Genomic DNA, 18,013 nt, shown 5'->3' on the forward strand with positions numbered 1-18,013 from the left:
TTCACCTGAGCTTTAAATATCATCTGTTTCTCACCCTCAACTTTAGAAAACTGTGAGAAAAGCCCCAAAACAGCCAAAGTCACAAAGGAATCCTTCTTGGAATAATGTTAATAATTTTTAAAAAGAGCCGTTCAGGCGTTTAAAACGAGCAAAGACTGAAATATTTGTCCCCTTCAGGGTTCCCACACCTCGGTTAACATCTTTAAATGTAGGCCTAGGTATAAATGATCAGTAATAATAAGCTAAATCTCTATTATTCATAAGACATTTAATTCAGTGGCTCAAGGGAAATGTGTCAATATTATCTACTGGTATGAGCACTGCAAAAACGGAATTAAAAATGAGTAAAAATTCTCTTAAAATTAGTGTATCTGTCCTTGATCTGAGCAGGTAAATAAGATGATCTGCCAATGGAATAAGATTTTTGCACTTAAAATAGGAACAACTCGTCTCCATCATCTTATTTCAAGTGCAGGATGTCTAATTATCCTATTTTAGGGGTCAAAATGCTCGTTCCATTGGCAGATAATATTATTTACCTGCTCAAATCTAGGACAAAGATACAAATTTTAAGAACATTTTACTTATTTTTAGGTCCGTTTTTGCAGTGAGAAATTAACCTTCAAGACAGATTTAATATAGAATTTGCTGTTTTTCTGCAGTACTGCGATACTTCCGTGTCCAAAATATTTTAATGTGCAGAACATTGCAGCAATTCTCCAGTATACAGCAATAATAATGCAGCATTTATCATAATGCATTATTTTCTGCCCAAAATATTGCATTTAATGCAGTAATACTGCAGAAAAAACTACAGTCACATTAAATAAACTGATCTGTAGACATCTGGTGGGACTTTGATGTATCCCAGGATAAAAATCTCCGCCACACTTTTCAGATGTTTAATCTTTTCTCCTGGTTCTTGGCGCTGTTGGTCGTGTTTCTGTCCTACCTGTGTGTATTCCAGAGACTGCCAGAGAGAAGCTGCGATTTCTGGGGACTTCCCAAAAGCTGCCAGGGAGTGAAGGAGCTCGGCCTTCAGCACGGGAGGAACGCTGCACTGCAGCAGTCCCAACATCACCACCACCGGAGTCCACTGAGGGTGTTCACACAACGCCAGGCGAGCGTTTTCACTCTAAAGAGAAAAAAAATCATCAACAGGATCAGAATCCTCCAGGGCCGCCGTGAGGCCTGCATCCTCCGTCATACCCAGGTGATGATGGAGGTGAGGAGCTGCAGAAAGGCCGTCAGTCCCTCCAGCTCTCTCTGGGTGATGCCTCTGAGCGGCGGGTGGCGGTAGTGTGCAGAGTCCGGGTTGGGCAGGTCCCGTCGCAGGTTCTCATGGTAGAGCATGAGCGAGTGGAAGAAATGTTCCCAGGACACCGGACTGCCTGAGGCGCCCTGGATGTTGTCACCTGTGTACAGGAGGAGGTTAGCTGGCTGAAAAACGTGCCTGGTCGTTTCAGACCGAAGAAAATCCAAAGATAAAAACCCAGAAAGACATTTGAACCCGTTTAGAACAAAAGGAAACTGAATGAGAGATGAAACGCGGTGAAGCGGACGATTTTTTTGGGGTTTAACTTAAATTCTCAAACCAGGAGAAATGTCCAGAGCCAGTGTTGTAGTCAAGTCACTATGCCTTGAGTCCGAGTCCAGGTTCGAGTCTCCAGTGTTCAAGTCATTAAAAAAAAATCAGAGTCGAGTCCGAGTCGAGTCCTTATTGATCAAGTCGAGTCCAAGTTCCACACTAAAGTAAGCATAGCCTACATGTTTTTAAACTAAAAAAAAAAAAAAATCCACACTCCACCACATTGCACTAATAATTTAGATATTAAAATCATACACCAAATAATATTCTAATGACATATTAAAATTATAGCCTAATGATATAAAAAAAAAAGTTGAGTCTTTTTCTCAATTTCCGAGTCAGAATGATCTGAATGTAGGAGTCCGAGTCCAAGTTCGAGTCACGAGTCTCTAAATTTAGCTAATGACTCGGACTCGAGTACTACAACACTGTCCAGAGCTTATTTGCATTTTAAAAAAAAATGTAAAAAACTGACGCCGCATCAATCGCCAGACAACAACACAATGAACTTCACAAAGTCTAATTGCATGGATTTACATTTGGGAAAAATCATAAAATGCTAAATTCCTTTAGGCAACAATCTCAGAACACGTTAAACTGTAATAAATCGTAAATAATTTTTGAAATGATTGAATTATCGGGGTCTTACTGTGTGTGGCTCCGTTGGTTTTTAGGAGACTGAAGCAGTAGTGAGCACACTGTGGCCCGTTGGCGAGGCCTTTCAGCATGCAGAGATAGGGAATGTAGAGCGTGGAGGGCAGCAGGTCTCCCATCTGACGCACAAACTTGGACAGGACCACCTGCACCCAGCAGCAGCAGAAGAAGAAGACAGATGTTCAGTAGAAAGCCAACTCTGCCGGCGGAGCTGACTCTAAAACCGGCCCTTACCTGTTTATGAGGAGGCCGCTGCAGCGCCATCCCCAGGTAGGACCCCTGCAGCGAGGTGTGCTGCAGAGACTCTGTGGGACACCAGAACTCCAGACCCAGCTCCAATCCGAACGGATCTTTACTGTAAAATTCTCCAATCTGACACACAAACAACGGTGAGAGTGAGGCGCCACAGCATCGCTTCTCCTCCACGTGAACTCTGCTACGGACTCACCAGCACCATGAGATGGTCCAGGTCCTTCCGCAGTGAGGATGGAAGTTCGCTGTCCATCTGTAGAGACATGTGCACCAAGCGGGCGTCTTCATCGGCGCGGTTACGAAGCTGCTTAACCTGCAGGAGGAGGAAAAAAAAACAAAATTTGTTGAAATGTGGAGATGATTTGTCATTTAGGCGACTAAAAATGGACACCAGAAAAAAACCCGAACCTTCATCGGCATGAGAGCGAGGAAGTCTGTGATGAGCGAGTGAAGGCGGCGCACGTAAAACTCCTCTTGGGCGAAACTGTCGCATCCCAGAATGCCCTCCTTCATGAACAGGAAGACGTCTCCCAGCAGAGCCTGATCGGCCAGAGCCTCGTCCGCCTCGGTGAATTCAACGAGGCCTGAGCGGCAAAAACACACGTTAAGATCTACCCGCCATCTTTCTGAAGCCATCGTCTGTCTCCAATGCTTATGTCTCCTTAAAATTAGGGCTGAACAATTAATCGCATTTTCAATACAATCGCGATTTAAAAAAAACGCAATTTCCAAATCGCAGAGTCTGCAATTTTTGGCTATGTAACAATCAGGGAATTAGACACGTCCATTAGGTGTTGGTAAAATGTTTAAAGTGGGTTTTCCTCCACATGGAAGGGAAGACAGTTGCAGCAGTGAGATAATCTAAATTTTCTACTTGTTTAGAGTTTATATAATCATACATAGCATTAAGTACAGCTCAATCAGTTTAATACATAGACTTGTTAGTTGGTTGCACTTTATGTTCAACAAGGATTGATGTCCAAATCAACTAAAAGCTGTTCTCTTGAACAATATTCTGATTAATAGAAACATCAAAAGTTCTTGTTTTCAATAGTCCTTGTTTACAAATGTCTTTATTTAGACGCAATTTTTGCAGAGAAAAGTCAAAATTGCAATTATGGTTGAAATATATTGTAGGCAGAACGCAATAATTTCTGCTCTGAGTTTAGATGCTGTTGGTCTTTTAGCACCTAATCTGCACAGCGAGGAAACAAAATGATTTGTTGTTTGTATTTGTTTAAAAAGACATGATAAATTCAACTGGAAAAAAAATATATAATTATTTTCCAAAATCGTTCAGCCCTACTTAAAATCACACGTTTATAGGAGTCTTCTTTTTTTTTTAGCCAATTTTCAACCTATAAATACACGTTTAGTTATTAGCACTGGCTGTCGTCAGGGTTTAGAACGTGGAAAACACAAAAACTACAAGCTGGGAGGAAGAACAGACGTTAGACCTCATCTAACTACCCACAGCTCCTATTCATGTTTTCATGTAACCGTTCATCCCTCCATTCATTTGTTCTTCTTTATTTCCTGACTTCTAACAGGCCGATGGATAAATACTTTAATTACAAGATGGATGGATATATTATGATAAGATGGACGGTTAAGTCTTTAAACCCACTTTTATCCCAACCTGGATAATTAATTATTTTAAAACTTTCCCAGGAACTCTGGATAATTAATTTTAAGCAAAAGAAAAGGAACTCTGGACTCGCCTGATCCCTGCGGCAGCTGGGAAAGCACTCGGAGAGCCAGAGCCCAGGCTAGCCGACAGACGGCCTGCAGTCCTGGGAGCCTCCATGGCTGGCCGTCCATCAGGCGGCTGTGCACCGCAGAGACATACTGCCTCTCCGTCAGTAAAGGCAGAGCCTGGAGAAGATCTGCAGGAACACATGAAGCAACAAGGCCATCAGCACAGCGGTCCGTGTGATTACTACAGCAACGTCAGCTAAACGCATGCGTCTGGTCACCGTCTCGGTCTTCGGTTCCTTGCTCTATGAAGCTGACGTCCAGACAGTAGAGCAGAGCCATGACCAGAGCGAGGCTCACGCTGTCCAGAGAGCCATCCGCCTGGGCCGTCACCGTCTCCAGGTGACCGATGAGCGCCAGCGTGTCGTCTTTAGTCAGCGGCGACTGGCAGGTCCACGAAAACAAGCTGTCCGCCAGCGCCTGTCGGCATTCTTTGATGAGGTCAGAAACCTGAAGCAGACGGAGAATTTTAAGCATTTTTTTTTATAGCTCTATTTCTTCAGATAATAGCAACACTCCAGGAGATTTGCTCCCACCTCCTTTCTGTGCTTTTCGTTTCCCAAGCCGCGCTCCTTCTGCAGCCGCTCAAACTCCCGCGTGGCGCTTATCTCCGACACCAGGGTAAGGATGCGTTTGGTCAGACCCTGGCCCATCAGCTCGTCTGTAAAACGGCTCGTCAAGGCCACCAGCTCCCCACTGAGAGACACAATCAGAGCTCATGGGAAAAAATGGACACACATCCAAGCAGAGGATATGTCTGACACTTTTTAAAAGCTTTCTTCTTTGTATGAAAGCACCCCCCCCCGTCGTGCGATACCTCAAATCCAGAGTGAAGGTCTTGCCATGACGTGACTGGATGAGCGTGCGCAGAGAGTTGGCCACGCAAAGCTTCCCGTCCCAGTAGAGCAGCACGGCCACTAAGCCGCGCGTCAGGCCCGGGAAGTGAGGCTGCTGCTGCTCACCTGGTGAAGGAGAGCCGCGCTTTTACCGTTGCTCAGAGTTTGCATTCAACATCACGCATGTTTAGTTTTCAAATTACCCGCCAAGAGGAGCTCCAAAGCTGCCAGCTCCCCGATGTCAAACAGATCACTGAGGATGAAGGCCTCCGTCAGAAGCTGTTCTGGAAGCAGCCGAGAACCCTGCTGACCCTGGATGGCGATGCCTTCTGTGCTGGCTTTGCGCACTTTTTCTCTCTGCTCGGCACTTTTTGGCTAAAAAGGGAAAAAAAAACCCACGTAATTTAACACCTTCTGCTGGGTGAGCCGTAACACCAGGGAATGAGAACCGGACTGGGTGGAAACAAATCATGCAAACATCCAGATCTAAAACATAAATGTTCGTTAAGGCTGGCAGGTTTGGACGTTTCCTCACCGGATTCTTAAATAGTGAGAGAAAGTGTGGTTTGTGTTTCTTCAGCTGCAGATCCAAAAGGTGGACGGTCTCTGCTTGTCTTCTCAGAATGGCTCCGTCTACGGTTTCCCACAGCTCTTTGAGTGGCCCCCATAGGCTGGCCCCTGGGTGAATACAAAGGTTCATCATTGTGTTGAGCGTGGAAACACTGTTTCTGCTCAGCCTCCATGAAAATCTGACTAGATCATTTAATGATAGTTGATAATCCTGTTCAGAAACACTTTTTGTTATACTGGGTAAAATGGTCCTTCAATCCTGAAAGTAGTAAATACATTATGCATTCAGAAAAAGGAAGTTAAAAAACTAGATCTCTGTGAGAGCTGCAGGCCTGTAAAAACTCTGACCAATCACTGCCATTCAGTCTGATCGGAAATAACCAATCAGAAGCCTTCATGTTTCATCCTGCTGTTTCATATATATATACCCTGAAATGAAAATAGTAAAATTAAGATCAAAACAGCGTTGTATTATAATATATATTAATACTGTCATGGTAGTGAGATTTTTTTTATTTCAAGATGGGTTAATATTGATTTACATGGACTGATGTAGCATCCTGTATTTTTAATTAAATTTAAATTTGTGTATCTATTATTACTTTATATTTCTACGAAGTTACATCATTGGTTTAATTTTCTTTTGTTCTCTTGTACGAATTGTATTGTGACGGACCCCAGAAAGAATAGCAACAGCGTTAAGCTGAAGCTATTTGGGATCCTCAAACAAAATAAACAAACATATATATACCCTCAATTTGTAGCATGTAGTTCTATATGCTTTCCTATCTTATTCAGTAATTTAATTATGTTTTTCTTCTAAAGAAATATAAACAATGTTTTTCAAAGCCACGTTGTTCTCTGTTTTAATTGTGAAAATGATATTTTCTAGAGTAAATACACACATACAGCTCCTATGAGTATTTCACTAGTTACTGAGGATTAACAATGCTCATGATTTTCAGAATTGCTGTAAACCCCAATAGTTAGTTGGTTTCAGTCTTACCTCCAAATAGGTGAAAGCATTGACCAACATTGCTGATAATGTTTCATTTAAAAGGCATATTATATTTCTCTATGATTATGAAAAAGCAACAGTGTGCCTAACCACCAACACACGATAACTTAGCTCTGAGTAGCATTAGCTAGGCCATGCTAAAGTAAGCTAACAGGATCATGCGAGCGAAGCATGTAAATATCAAACAGACAGCGGTATAAACTTTGTATTTATGAGCCTAAATATGCCACATGAAAATATGGACTTAAAGAAACAGACTTAACTAAATTTTGTATTGAAATAAACGTCATTACCTGAATTTACCGCCATCGGCGCCGCCATGATGCACACCAGAGAGGTTCGGAAAGCAGGTGTTTTTATTTGTGCCTGTCTGAAATGTAATGTTATTTAAAACAAAACGACGCACCCCCCCTAATTATTTAAAAAAAAGGTATTCTCAGAAAAATTATAAACAAAATATGTCTTCAGTCACTGCGTTATTTAAATGTCTTTAAATAGTTTTAATTGTTTTATATATGTTTCAGGCGGGGTCCTCACCCTTTGGCAGCCATCCTGGGGCGTTCTGCTGATGGGGAATTATAATGCTGCAGCCTTGGAAAAATAACGTCAGGAAATTGTTCAAAGTGGTATTTTATAGGAATGTGTGTTATTTATTAATCTCCAGGAATAATATTTCATAAATTACCAACAATATGCTAGAATAACCGAATACGAGTTTGACCAACATTAGTTCCGCTTTGGTCTTTGGTTTGGTCCGTCCTCTTTGGGCGTTACACCGTCATGTCCATGCAGCGGTGAGTATGTTGTGACCGCTGTGTTAAAACAGCCGGTGATGCCTTTAAATCAATCCCGCGTAGCGCCTCGCTGACAGCGGGGGTCCTGGAGCGTGACAGGCCGCCATGGCTCGGGTGGTTAAAGTGTTTCGGACTCTGAGGAACCACTGGAAGAAATCCACGTTAGCTGCGTGCGTCCTGTCCTACGGAGGCTACTGGCTGTACGGCAAACACTGGTGGGTCCTCATGCTGCTGGCGGGTTGCGCTGGAGTTCAGGGGTTTATTTTTTAAAACGCGTTAAAAGTTGCATCTTGTGTGTTTTTTTTTTTTTTTTTACTAGTGACAGCGTGGTGCGCAGAGAGGCCTGTCAGCTGGCCAGAGTAAGTTCATAACGTTTGTGGGATGTTTAAAAACTACAAACCCCATCAGACACATGTTCCTAAACCATTGTTGCTCTGCCAGGAGTTCGGACGCCAGCAGATAGCGCCTCAGGAGCGGCTGAAGAAAGCCACTGTGATTCTGAACCCTGCAGCTCATAACGGGTAAGTCTGATCGTTTTACTCCCGTTTCTTTGCAGTCATTTTAGACCATTATTAGAGTGGCATTGCAGAACTTCTACGACTTTAAAGCAGACATTTCCACAGTGGACAGGCTTTGTTGTGGGATTTGAAGAACGGGAGAAAATAGGATGGAGGGATAAATTAATGGATCTAAAAAAAAAAAAAATTCTCCAAACTGTATTTTGTTTTCCCATATTTGCATACTCCAGGAAATGTTTGACAGTTTTAAATCAAAATTGTCTGTCTGTCTGAACCAGTAGCTGTTTGTCAAATGGGGCGGCAGGGGGCGCCCTCATCCCAATTGTAGAAAAAAGTAAACATAAATTATGAAATAAGAGTAAGTATCACATCTGTTCTCTCATAAATGTCTAACATTTCACTTCTCAGCATTCCCATTCTGGGTTTATTTGAGGTGAAATATTTTTTTGTGTGTACATCTAAATTCTTTTTTTTAATGTATAGGAATCTAAACAAATAAGCGTGTATGCATCATCTGAAACTTTTGACTTCCAGGCGACTTCATGCTGGTCTCTCATTATTACTTAAAGATTCTGGGCAATTGGCGTTTTTTTGTGGCATTCTTTATCCAATCAGATTATTTCATCACACCTGTTGATCAGTGTCGCACCTGGTAGCCTAAATGCGCAGCAGTGATTATCACTCAAACATATAGATGACAGTGGAAGTCAGTCAACAATGACAACAGCGGAGAGAATAGCGCAGTGACAGAAACTCCAGTCATTTATTTACAAAATAATAATTTCATGAGGCTTTAGCTGGAGGGGGAAAAAATAGATAATGAAAGTTAAACCAAACGTAAAAATCCAGCAGCAGGCAAGCGACTTGTGTTCAAGTAGAGTTTGTCCAGATTCATCTCAATAATCCTGGTAGAAAAATACAAAAAAATAATAAAAAAATGGATAGGTGTGGTAGGAAAATCAAACAATAACTGACCTCCCAGACTTATTGAAAATGAAAACGGGGTGAAGTGGTCCAGTTCAAGCGCGGAGATTACATAGATGAAAGTAATCGCACCCATGAATGCTTCACCATAGAGTTTTAACACACAAGATCAAAGGTTTAGCATTTGTCTGCAATTTAGGGTTTAACTAATTAATTAAGGCCTGTTTTAGGTCCCTATGCACACATTATTTTAGTATGTTAGACTAGGTAAGCTAAGCCTGTTCACTAATTCGTCCGTCTACTCTTCCCCCACCCTGAAAATGCTCCTACTTGGTCCTCCACTCACCACTTCGATGGATAAACGTCCATCACTCTCGTTCTTACAAAAATCAGGAGCACCAGCAGGAAAGTTTCAGTGCAGGCTGGGAAACCCCAGAAAATCCAATAACATTAGGTCTTCTTGAGTTTAGTGTTGTGCTACAATGCCCGACCTCTAATGCACCTAATTATTTATCACCAGCCGCCACTGATAGCAACCCTGGTACGTGAAGAGAAATAAATCAAAGCTGGACTCACATCCATGTATGTATTTAAAAACATCCCCATTTTTACATTTCTCCAGGAAAGCCAACAACCTGTTTGAAAAGAACGCGGCTCCTATTTTACACCTGGCCGGCGTGGAAATTACCGTGGTGAAGGTATCATTCACAGCTTCGGTTACTGTCCGGCCAATCGTCGGTGTCACCAGACGTGTGTAACCCTCTCCGCGTGTTCGTCACTCCTCCACAGACGGACTATGAAGGGCAGGCTAAAAAGCTGATGGAGCTGATGGAGCAGACGGACATGTTGATCGTTGCTGGAGGGGACGGCACGCTGCAGGAGGTCATCACGGGTTTACTGCGCAGGCCGGACCAAGTAGGTTTAACAAAGTAGTAAGAAATCTGCTGTTGCTGACTGAAAAACTGAAACTGAAAGGATTCGTCTGACACCAGGAGGCCTTCAGTAGAACGCCAATTGGATTCATTCCTCTGGGTTCCCATAATTCCCTGAGTCCATCGCTTCATTTCCTCCGTGACGACAAGGTCAAGTAAGTAGCCCCACTGTCATTCCTCCAGACACTGCGAAGGCAACCTTGTGACAATTTACCTTTGATTTACGTCTTATGTCTTATATATTAAATGCAGTCCATATTTAGCTAATTCTCATTGGTAGCCATGCTGCAGCATAATCTCCTGAATTAAAAAAAATAAAAATTAGAAAACCCAACCCTTTAATTTCTGTACATTCATTTAATGGAGAAGAAAGATGTCAGGAAACTATAAAAGTTTTCAAAACAACCCCCACCGGTAGCTGCTGATGTGCAACAGGATGTAACGTTTCTGTCTGTAAGGGGGCGGAGCTTAGTTCCTGGGTCTGCGTTGTGATTGGCTGGGAGGATGTAATGACTGTAGTATTAACTTACAGGGCTAGAATGCAAAAGGAAGGAAAACTGTTATTCTATTGAACTTTTTATTGACCCTTTTTTTTTTCTATCATCGATATATATATATATATATATTGTTATTGAATTATCGTCCAGCCCTACTCCACCATACCCAGCAGTGGGCGTGAGGTTCCACAGCAGACCAACGCATTTGTAATCTTAGTCTCATTTGAACAAAGCACCGAGTTCCAGTCAAAGTCTCAGAAGGGTTTAAACCCGGGTTTCCCTCCTGTCCTGTCTGTTCAGCTGTTTTCAGTTACTGCTCTGGTTCTACATAAGGACCGAGGTAGATGAGCTGTTTTATTATCTCTTAACTCACAAGGATCGATTCAACTTTATGAGTATGTTCTCTTCTTCTTCCTATTTTGAAGAGTGGCTGAGAGAAATCGGCGTCTGTCACGTACTTATTACACCTTCAGGGAAGTAGGAGGCCTGTTGTTATTAACGTTTCTTAAAGCCTGGCTCACATGGCAGGATTTTAAATTAGTCGGCTGATTTTTAAAGCCTTGGGAGACGGCACACGTAACGATAAAAAAAAATCCTAGATTAAACAGGCTTGTTAGTTTTGTTTGTGTCTGGTCAGGCGAAAAGCTCAACTCACGAACAGATTTCGCTTAAGATCGTTCAGATGTCAGACGGAAAATCTTGTGAATCCTGGACGACGAGGCAGAATCGTGATGATAGTTTACGGATAAAAAGCATAACAAAAAGAAAAGGCGTTGGTTAAATGGGACGTGGTTCCCTCACCTCGCTTTCTGATTGGCTACACGCCACATTCAACAGGCTGCCAGCTCGTTTGTCTTCAGGAGACGCCATGCATGCTGGGATATCTGGCCAAGACAATCCAACATGATTATCCCTGATTTCAGGTCGGAGCGGTCCCGACGTTCCACCGAGAAAATAGTGATTATCTTAAGAGACACAGCGATAATCAGCGCTTCTGAGGGGGAAGACTGGGAGAAAACTCCTGCCGTGTGAACCAGCCTGAAGACGTTAATAAAGGGAATTAAAAAGGTTTACTGCCTGTAGTGAAGTGATTTTTATATGAATCAAATGTTTCTTTAAATAGAATTTCCTTATTGATTAGATAAAAGTGTTTAAATAAAAGTGTTTGCTTGCGGTTTTGTTCCTGAAATCAGATATTCATTTATTTCCGGTTTTAACTGTAGAGCGTTTTTTTTTATACACATTTTCCAAATTTGTGCCCCCTGTGAATCTTTCAGAGACATTACAGCAGCGACGCTGTCCATCCTGAATGGAGAGACCGTACCTGTGGATGTGCTTCAAATCAAAGTGAGAAACTCTTTCTTACACATTTTTCCAGTTAACTTCCTGCTAACCCTAAAAACAGCCAGCTGGACGCTCATTAAAGATAATTGCCTCTTTTCTGCAGCACAGTGACCACTAGTGATGGGTCCGGCAACACCGATGCGTCGGCGCATGTGTCGGTCTCATAGAGCGAAACCCGTGTCGATGTGTGTATTGCTACGGAAAAGTCACGTGACCAATACAGGAACTGTTTCGAACTGACTGACGCGCCAAACTGTTTCTGTTCCTTCTAAGCTGCACGCGTGTGCATTCGCGCACAGCAGCGCGCACAGCAGAGCTATGCTGCGCAGTAAAGAAAATCCAAGCTGAACTGTAAACAAAATAACGGTTAATAATGGTTAATTTTTAACTATTTTGCAACTCTGGTGTGATGGTGTTGTACCACAGTCTCGCTCTGTGAGCGCCAGGTGCTGATCGGAGCGCACCACTGATGGATGGGTTCTGCAACGCCTTTTTGGTTGGGCGGGTTGCGCTGTGCGTCTTTGTTCTGAGCGTCGTTTCAGAAAAAAACGGCTGATCTACACTGAGTAGAAAGTTGCTACTCTAAGTAGTTCTTCCTCACTTTGTCATACTCAGCATTTCCGATTTCAGAACAGATGATATCAGTCAGGTAACTAAACACAGCGCCCGATCAACCATTTGTAAAAAAAAAAATAAAAAAGCCAGTCCACAAGCATCCTCCTTCACATTATTTATTGACTGTATCTAAAAAAAATCAAATATATGTTTAATTCAAATGAAAATATAAAATAATACAATGCAACATACAATGATTTAAATTGTATTGTGTATACTTGGTCATCAAATCAGTGTCAGTTAACTCTGTCAACCAGGTTGCCTGTAGGGATTTTTAAGGTCCAGCAGGTGTCAGTATTCAGTGACACAGTATCGGCACAGAGTGGCAATGTGTCGAAACGTTTCATGACGCCTCATCGACCCATCACTAGTGACCATTCTCTCATGGCTCACATGCAGATTTTTACTTGGCTGTTTGTGTTTTGTTTGCAGGGAGAGAAGGAACAGCCAGTCTTTGCTGTGATCGGGCTGCGCTGGGGCGCTTTCAGAGACGTGGCAGCAAAGATCAGCAAGTAAAATCCTCCAGATGGTGACAGATTCTGAGTCTTAGTAACCAAAGAGTCGTTAACTGAAAGACTTTCTCTGGCAGATATTGGTACCTTGGACCACTGAAGACTAACGCAGCTCATTGGTTCCACACCCTGAGGGTAAGTCCCACTGTTGTTGGAGAAAAACCTCTCTAACCAGGTTTCACTGCGCTTTTCTTTGTTTCGCCTGTATAGACAGAGCCTTGGCAAAGTATTCACACCCTTATGAACTTTTTCCCATGTTGTCATGTTGCACAAACTCTAATGGACATTATGGGGATTTTATGTGATGGATCAAAACAAAATAACACTATTTTCAACTCTTGCCCCAGATTCTGGATAGGTTCCAAGTCTGGGCTTTGACTAGGCCATTCTAACCTCTGCTGCTGCCAACAGTGTTTACATCATGCTGATTGCTCCAAAGGTTCTGATCCGATCATGAATAATTTACTCTCAGATGCTGAGGTCCATTTGCACACTTTTTTACGTCATGTAAATCTTTTTTTTTTTTTAACTTAAACATCACATTTTTACCTAAATACGCTGTATTATCTAATAATAATTGTGCTGTATTTCCCTTTCTGGTAAGTTCTGTCTCTCTTGTTTTAATGCGTAACTTTTTAAATTTAGCTTCTTATTCATTTTATTTAACCTAGTGTGTAAGTCTGGTGTCTTCTGTTTACGGGTTTTTGCCTGGATTTCTCCATTTTAGGACCATAAATGTATTTCTATTCTATAAGGAAACATAACAAATTTAAAATAGACTTCTTCAAGACACCTGCGACAAAAAGACGTGAGATTTGTGTCACTAAACTGTTAAAAGTAGCTGCGTTGTATCATATATTCAATTGTTTTGGCACTTAATGGTTCTCTGGTGGAAGCAGTGGAGAAAATGATAATGACCCAGCTTGGATACTTTTTTTTTTTAAACATTTATTGTAAATCATGAATAAATGGAAATTCTTATCAGGAGGATTTCTTTCTGGATGAATCGGTGATTTTCTCCCTGACCTGTCTGGTCTGCCGGGTTCCTTGGTCTCCATGATGCTGGTTGTTCCCTCATGTTCTTTAAAGAACCTCTGAGGCCAGAACCAGAACCCCTGCAGTGAGACCCAGGTTAAACTAAAGCATGAGGACTCTCCTTACTGATTCTGAAGGCAGTTTGTTGCTACGGACTTTATTTCAGTTTCACAATCAGGGGGCCTGAAGACAAAGTTTCCCATTTTAATTCATAGACCCATGCATCTCTTCACAGTAATTCACCTGTTTGTGTTGTCCGGTCACATCAAGTCGTACTAAGATCCATTGAAGTGTGGTTTTATTTTATTACTGTTGTGCACGGTTTACAGGAGTGGCCTCTGGTCCAGGACGTCTCGGTTTCTGTCTTGGCTCCCAGACTTCGCCCCCCCGATCTGTCCCCTCAGAAGCCTCCCAGGCCCAATCTGCTCAGCCGCATCATCCGCAGACTCAAGAACTACTGGAACCCCCCGGCTGAAGGTAGATGGAGTTTAAATCACAGCATTTCAGCTCGCTGACAGAGAGAATTGATGGATTTTTGTGTGTTGGGTCTGGATTTGCTCAGAGCCTCCAAAGACAGAAGAGCCAGAGAAGTGGGAGGAGCAACATCTGTCCACACCAGAGCTCTATATTCAAACCCACAACAAAAACCCAGTGGAGCGGGTTAGTACTGCACTGATTTTGTCTTTTTAAAGCTTTCCCTCTCTTATTAAAATGACTTGATGTTTTTATGTGTACATTATAGCGGGTGAACGACTCTCTGATGATCTGTGCTGAGCCAGAAAACGTCAGCGTGGGCGACTTCATCGCCGTCGGGTCAGTGTGTGTTTTTCCTCGGCCTCCGAGAAAAGATGCAAAGCGTCACAGATTCTTTCAACGTCGACGTGTTTTACTGCAAATGTTGTTTCTTACAGGAATAAAAAAGCGAAAGATCCAACAGCTTTCACTGAGAACTCTATAAAACTGGAAGCCGGGGCCTGCCAGCTGAAGCTGCCAGAGGTGAGCGTTGTTTTAAAGTCGCTGGTCCATCACAGAGCATGACCAAACGTCACCTAACCACTAAACATGACATGAGCAGAAGGTATAGCGATGCTCAAAGTGCTCAAGACGCCTCAGATCCGATCAAAGGACACAGAAGAGGAGGGCGAGGCTTTATAAGCTATTTAAATAAAGAGTTTATTGAGAGTCTTTGTCATTTCACTAACAGCAGTTGGAGCAAAGCTGTCTGTAAAATGCCTGGTCCTGCATTCTGGGACTAAAGCGGGGAATACACAATATGATTATTATTTTTTTGCCCTTTTTGGCCGATTCTTTAGTTGTGCGAGAATTTTTTTGGATTGGGCCAAGTTTCATCTTGATCATGCGTTGTGTAGCATCCAGGCGGTAACGAGGGCCGACTATTCCTAAAAAAGTAAAAAACAAAGCAACTGGACTTGTTTTCCGTAGTTGAAGACGTTTCGCTTCCTCTCCAGGAAGCTTTCTCAATTCAAAAAGTCTGGAGTAATGTGGAGTAACAAGCTTTATACTACTGCCTAACAAAGGCCTATAATGGCTTAGATAACATGCAAATTCAACAGAAACAGGACCACCCCTTAGTAATGGGCGGTCGTTAAAGCCGAGGGGCGATTAGCCTCTCACCACCTCCTCCCCATCAGGAATCGGATGAAAATCAAACATGTCTGAAATTCAGTCGGCCCGCCTGAGGAGATGGTGAGCGCCTCCTGCTGGTGAAGCAGAGCTACGAGCCGATTTTACCCCAACCTCGCGCACTGAGCATGTGCAGACAAGGGAGTTCTTCTTCTTCGTCTTCTCAAACAAAAACAGAGGAGCAACTCGTAGAATTACCAAGGCAGCGCGTTTCGTTCTAGTGAGCCTCATATTTAACAGAGAGCATCAACCCTGCCATCTTTTCCTTCTTCTACTGTTTACGTTTGGCTTCCAGATAGACGAGTCAGAGTAGCGCCATCTCTCTGCGGGGCTGAGTCTGACGTTTTAGACGTACAGTGTGAACAGTCAGATCACATCAGAGCGTCGGGCCGTACAGAACAGATATATGAGCTGAGAACTGTTAAACCCTGAGGTTTCATCGTACAGTTTGAGCTGCATCTGAATACAACGACTGAAAATATCCTACAGCGTACGCCCGGCTTTAGTCTCTCCATCCAGAGGGAAGGAGCTGAAGCAGTCTGTGAAGGTGGAGGGCGTTGCTGTTTAAAGCAGAACGGACTGTCTGCTGAGTCTGCTCTTCAATCAGTCTGAACGGCTCGTTAACTGGAGGGAATTTCTCTCCTTCACACTGGTTTGTTCACCAAAGAAAATAATAAAACAGATTTGATTAAAGTTTAAGCGCTTCATTGTGCTTCGGTCTATATTAGAATAGTAAAGTTTCCTGAAAACAGAATAGGTGCTGCTGAGCCTTTCTGGACACGGCTTCGCAGCTGCCTTCAAAGTTCAATTTGTTAGATATTTGTAAGAATAAAGAGTGTGAATGGCCTTTAATGTGACTTGGTGCTAAAACCGCTGATCTTGTCTTTGGTCTTATCAGCGTTTGGTTGATGAGACTCCGCCCACCTCTGGACGAGGTCGTCAGTCATCCACATACTTTATAATCTGTTGTCCTGTCCGCTCTGACACTCGTTTGTATGCAGAATAAAAAGCTGGGCTGATGGCACACCTGCCACATGTTTTATTATTTCTTTATTTTTTTATCTGCTTTGTAAGATTCAGCTGCTTTAACTCTGTGCGTCGCTCCTGCAGGGCAGCGCCGGCTTCTATAATATCGACAACGAGGAGTACGAGGCGATGCCCGTAGAGGTACGGCTGTTGCCAAGGAAACTGCTCTTCTTCATCAGCGCGGAGCGAAGAGAGCAGCTCCTCTCACAGCATCAGTGACGACTAAACAACCCCGGGAGGAAGAATCAAAAGGACCGACTTCCACAGAAACACTAGGAGTCATTTTCAGTTTTTCACGACCTTTTTTAATGATATTATTTCAGGTTTCCTTCACTATGTCACCATTTGGATCTATTTTAACTCGCATAGATTACATAAAACATGTTGCATGTTATAGGACCAAGACTCTAGTGTGTCTTTAACCTAAATTCATGGCTTAAAATTTACAAACGGGTGTAAAAATAAAAAGCTCTTCTGTCCATTTCCATGTGAGGAGCTGTGTCTGCGTGTTAAATTCATGAATGCTTTCAGCTATTATCTGATCAAAAAAAATAAAAAACACTGGAGACCAGCACAGGTAAAGCTCTTTCAAGCCTTTTGGAAAAATAAAAGGTTTTGTTGAAGCAGAGTGAGGCTCTGAAAAGCGAAGGCGGCGAGTTGGGCTGAACATAAATGGAGAGAAAAGGAGGAACGCGTTCCAGGAGGCTGGATGAGGAGAAGCGGCTCCCTGCTTGGCACGGCCGGCTCTCATCTGACAGATGGTGCAGGATTAGGCTGGTGGCTGCGCCGCAGGCCTCCGTTTATTCGTCTCTTTAGGAAAACACGAAGTGATGCTCAAAGATATTTTAATGATTTGGCTGAAAATCATTTCATTAATGATCTCAGAGTTTGCAGCTTTAGATAATAATAATAATAATAATAATAATAATAATATGGTAAATGGCTTTTTAATGCCACGACTCGTCCGTGTTTGAAGTAGTCGGATTGGTTTTGTTCTGTAGAAAAGAGGTTTTGGACGGATGTAGGTGAGCAGGACGCCTTTCTATCACAGAACTGGATGTAATGATGCTGGTGTAGCGGCAGCATCATGCTGTGGGGATAATTTTCTCCACGAGGGACAGGGTAGCTGTCAGCAGGTCTGGGGGGGGAACCCTGGAAGAAAACCCATTGGACGCAGAGTCGAAACAGCTTCAAGTCCTGCTTTAAGGAGCTGCAGTCCTCCTGGAACCTGTCTGCACAAAGACAACCAGGCCCTGAAGCACCAACATGCCCTCTGGTTGCCACCATGTCGGCGCCGGTGATCTTTGTGTCGCTGCTCCCTGAGCGATGGATTAAACACGGAGGCCAGGTTCCGCTCTGAGAAAGGGATCTTTAATTTTCTTTCACCAATCTTTGTGTTTATCAGTCAGAGCAATCGGTTGAAAATCCTAAAAAGAAGCTGGTTGAGAACCTTAGATGCCAAGAACTGTTGTGCTGCCCTTTCCATTGACCGTTCTAAG

At 42.9% G+C, this 18,013-nt stretch overlaps 2 protein-coding genes across 2 annotated transcripts in view; one reads left to right on the plus strand and one right to left on the minus strand.

Moving 5' to 3' along the window:
- Nucleotides 1–7,043, minus strand: part of nup205 (nucleoporin 205) — a 29,883-nt gene extending 22,840 nt beyond the window's left edge. The window contains exons 1-13 of the mRNA XM_036126788.1: nt 6,967–7,043; nt 5,621–5,763; nt 5,289–5,460; nt 5,067–5,211; nt 4,786–4,945; nt 4,471–4,699; nt 4,216–4,380; nt 2,903–3,078; nt 2,691–2,807; nt 2,477–2,614; nt 2,238–2,388; nt 1,210–1,415; nt 953–1,135 (exon numbers count right to left, since the gene is read on the minus strand). Of these exons, the coding sequence (XP_035982681.1) occupies nt 953–1,135; nt 1,210–1,415; nt 2,238–2,388; nt 2,477–2,614; nt 2,691–2,807; nt 2,903–3,078; nt 4,216–4,380; nt 4,471–4,699; nt 4,786–4,945; nt 5,067–5,211; nt 5,289–5,460; nt 5,621–5,763; nt 6,967–6,994 (2,013 nt within the window). The 5' untranslated portion in view covers nt 6,995–7,043. The remainder of the gene's footprint in view (nt 1–952; nt 1,136–1,209; nt 1,416–2,237; nt 2,389–2,476; nt 2,615–2,690; nt 2,808–2,902; nt 3,079–4,215; nt 4,381–4,470; nt 4,700–4,785; nt 4,946–5,066; nt 5,212–5,288; nt 5,461–5,620; nt 5,764–6,966) is intronic.
- Nucleotides 7,044–7,397: 354 nt separating this feature from the next.
- Nucleotides 7,398–17,006, plus strand: agk (acylglycerol kinase). The gene is made up of 14 exons (XM_036126792.1): nt 7,398–7,682; nt 7,787–7,826; nt 7,909–7,988; nt 9,532–9,607; nt 9,699–9,824; nt 9,902–9,996; nt 11,616–11,685; nt 12,730–12,809; nt 12,887–12,944; nt 14,174–14,321; nt 14,407–14,504; nt 14,587–14,657; nt 14,756–14,840; nt 16,599–17,006. Exons 1-14 carry the CDS (start codon nt 7,573–7,575, stop codon nt 16,731–16,733), a joined length of 1,272 nt encoding a protein of 423 aa, XP_035982685.1. The 5' UTR covers nt 7,398–7,572; the 3' UTR covers nt 16,734–17,006.
- Nucleotides 17,007–18,013: the final 1,007 nt, after the last annotated feature.

This window comes from Fundulus heteroclitus, chromosome 2 (assembly GCF_011125445.2).
Source record: "Fundulus heteroclitus isolate FHET01 chromosome 2, MU-UCD_Fhet_4.1, whole genome shotgun sequence".
Lineage (NCBI taxonomy): Eukaryota > Metazoa > Chordata > Actinopteri > Cyprinodontiformes > Fundulidae > Fundulus > Fundulus heteroclitus.

Bases quoted from the DNA above. Each gene is read 5' to 3' on its own strand.
- agk (XM_036126792.1), top strand. From the start codon at position 7,573: ATGGCTCGGGTGGTTAAAGTGTTTCGGACTCTGAGGAACCACTGGAAG. The intron at 9,997-11,615 runs GTAAGTAGCCCC...TGAATCTTTCAG, and splicing joins CTCCGTGACGACAAGGTCAA to AGACATTACAGCAGCGACGC. The intron at 14,322-14,406 runs GTAGATGGAGTT...GGATTTGCTCAG, and splicing joins CTGGAACCCCCCGGCTGAAG to AGCCTCCAAAGACAGAAGAG.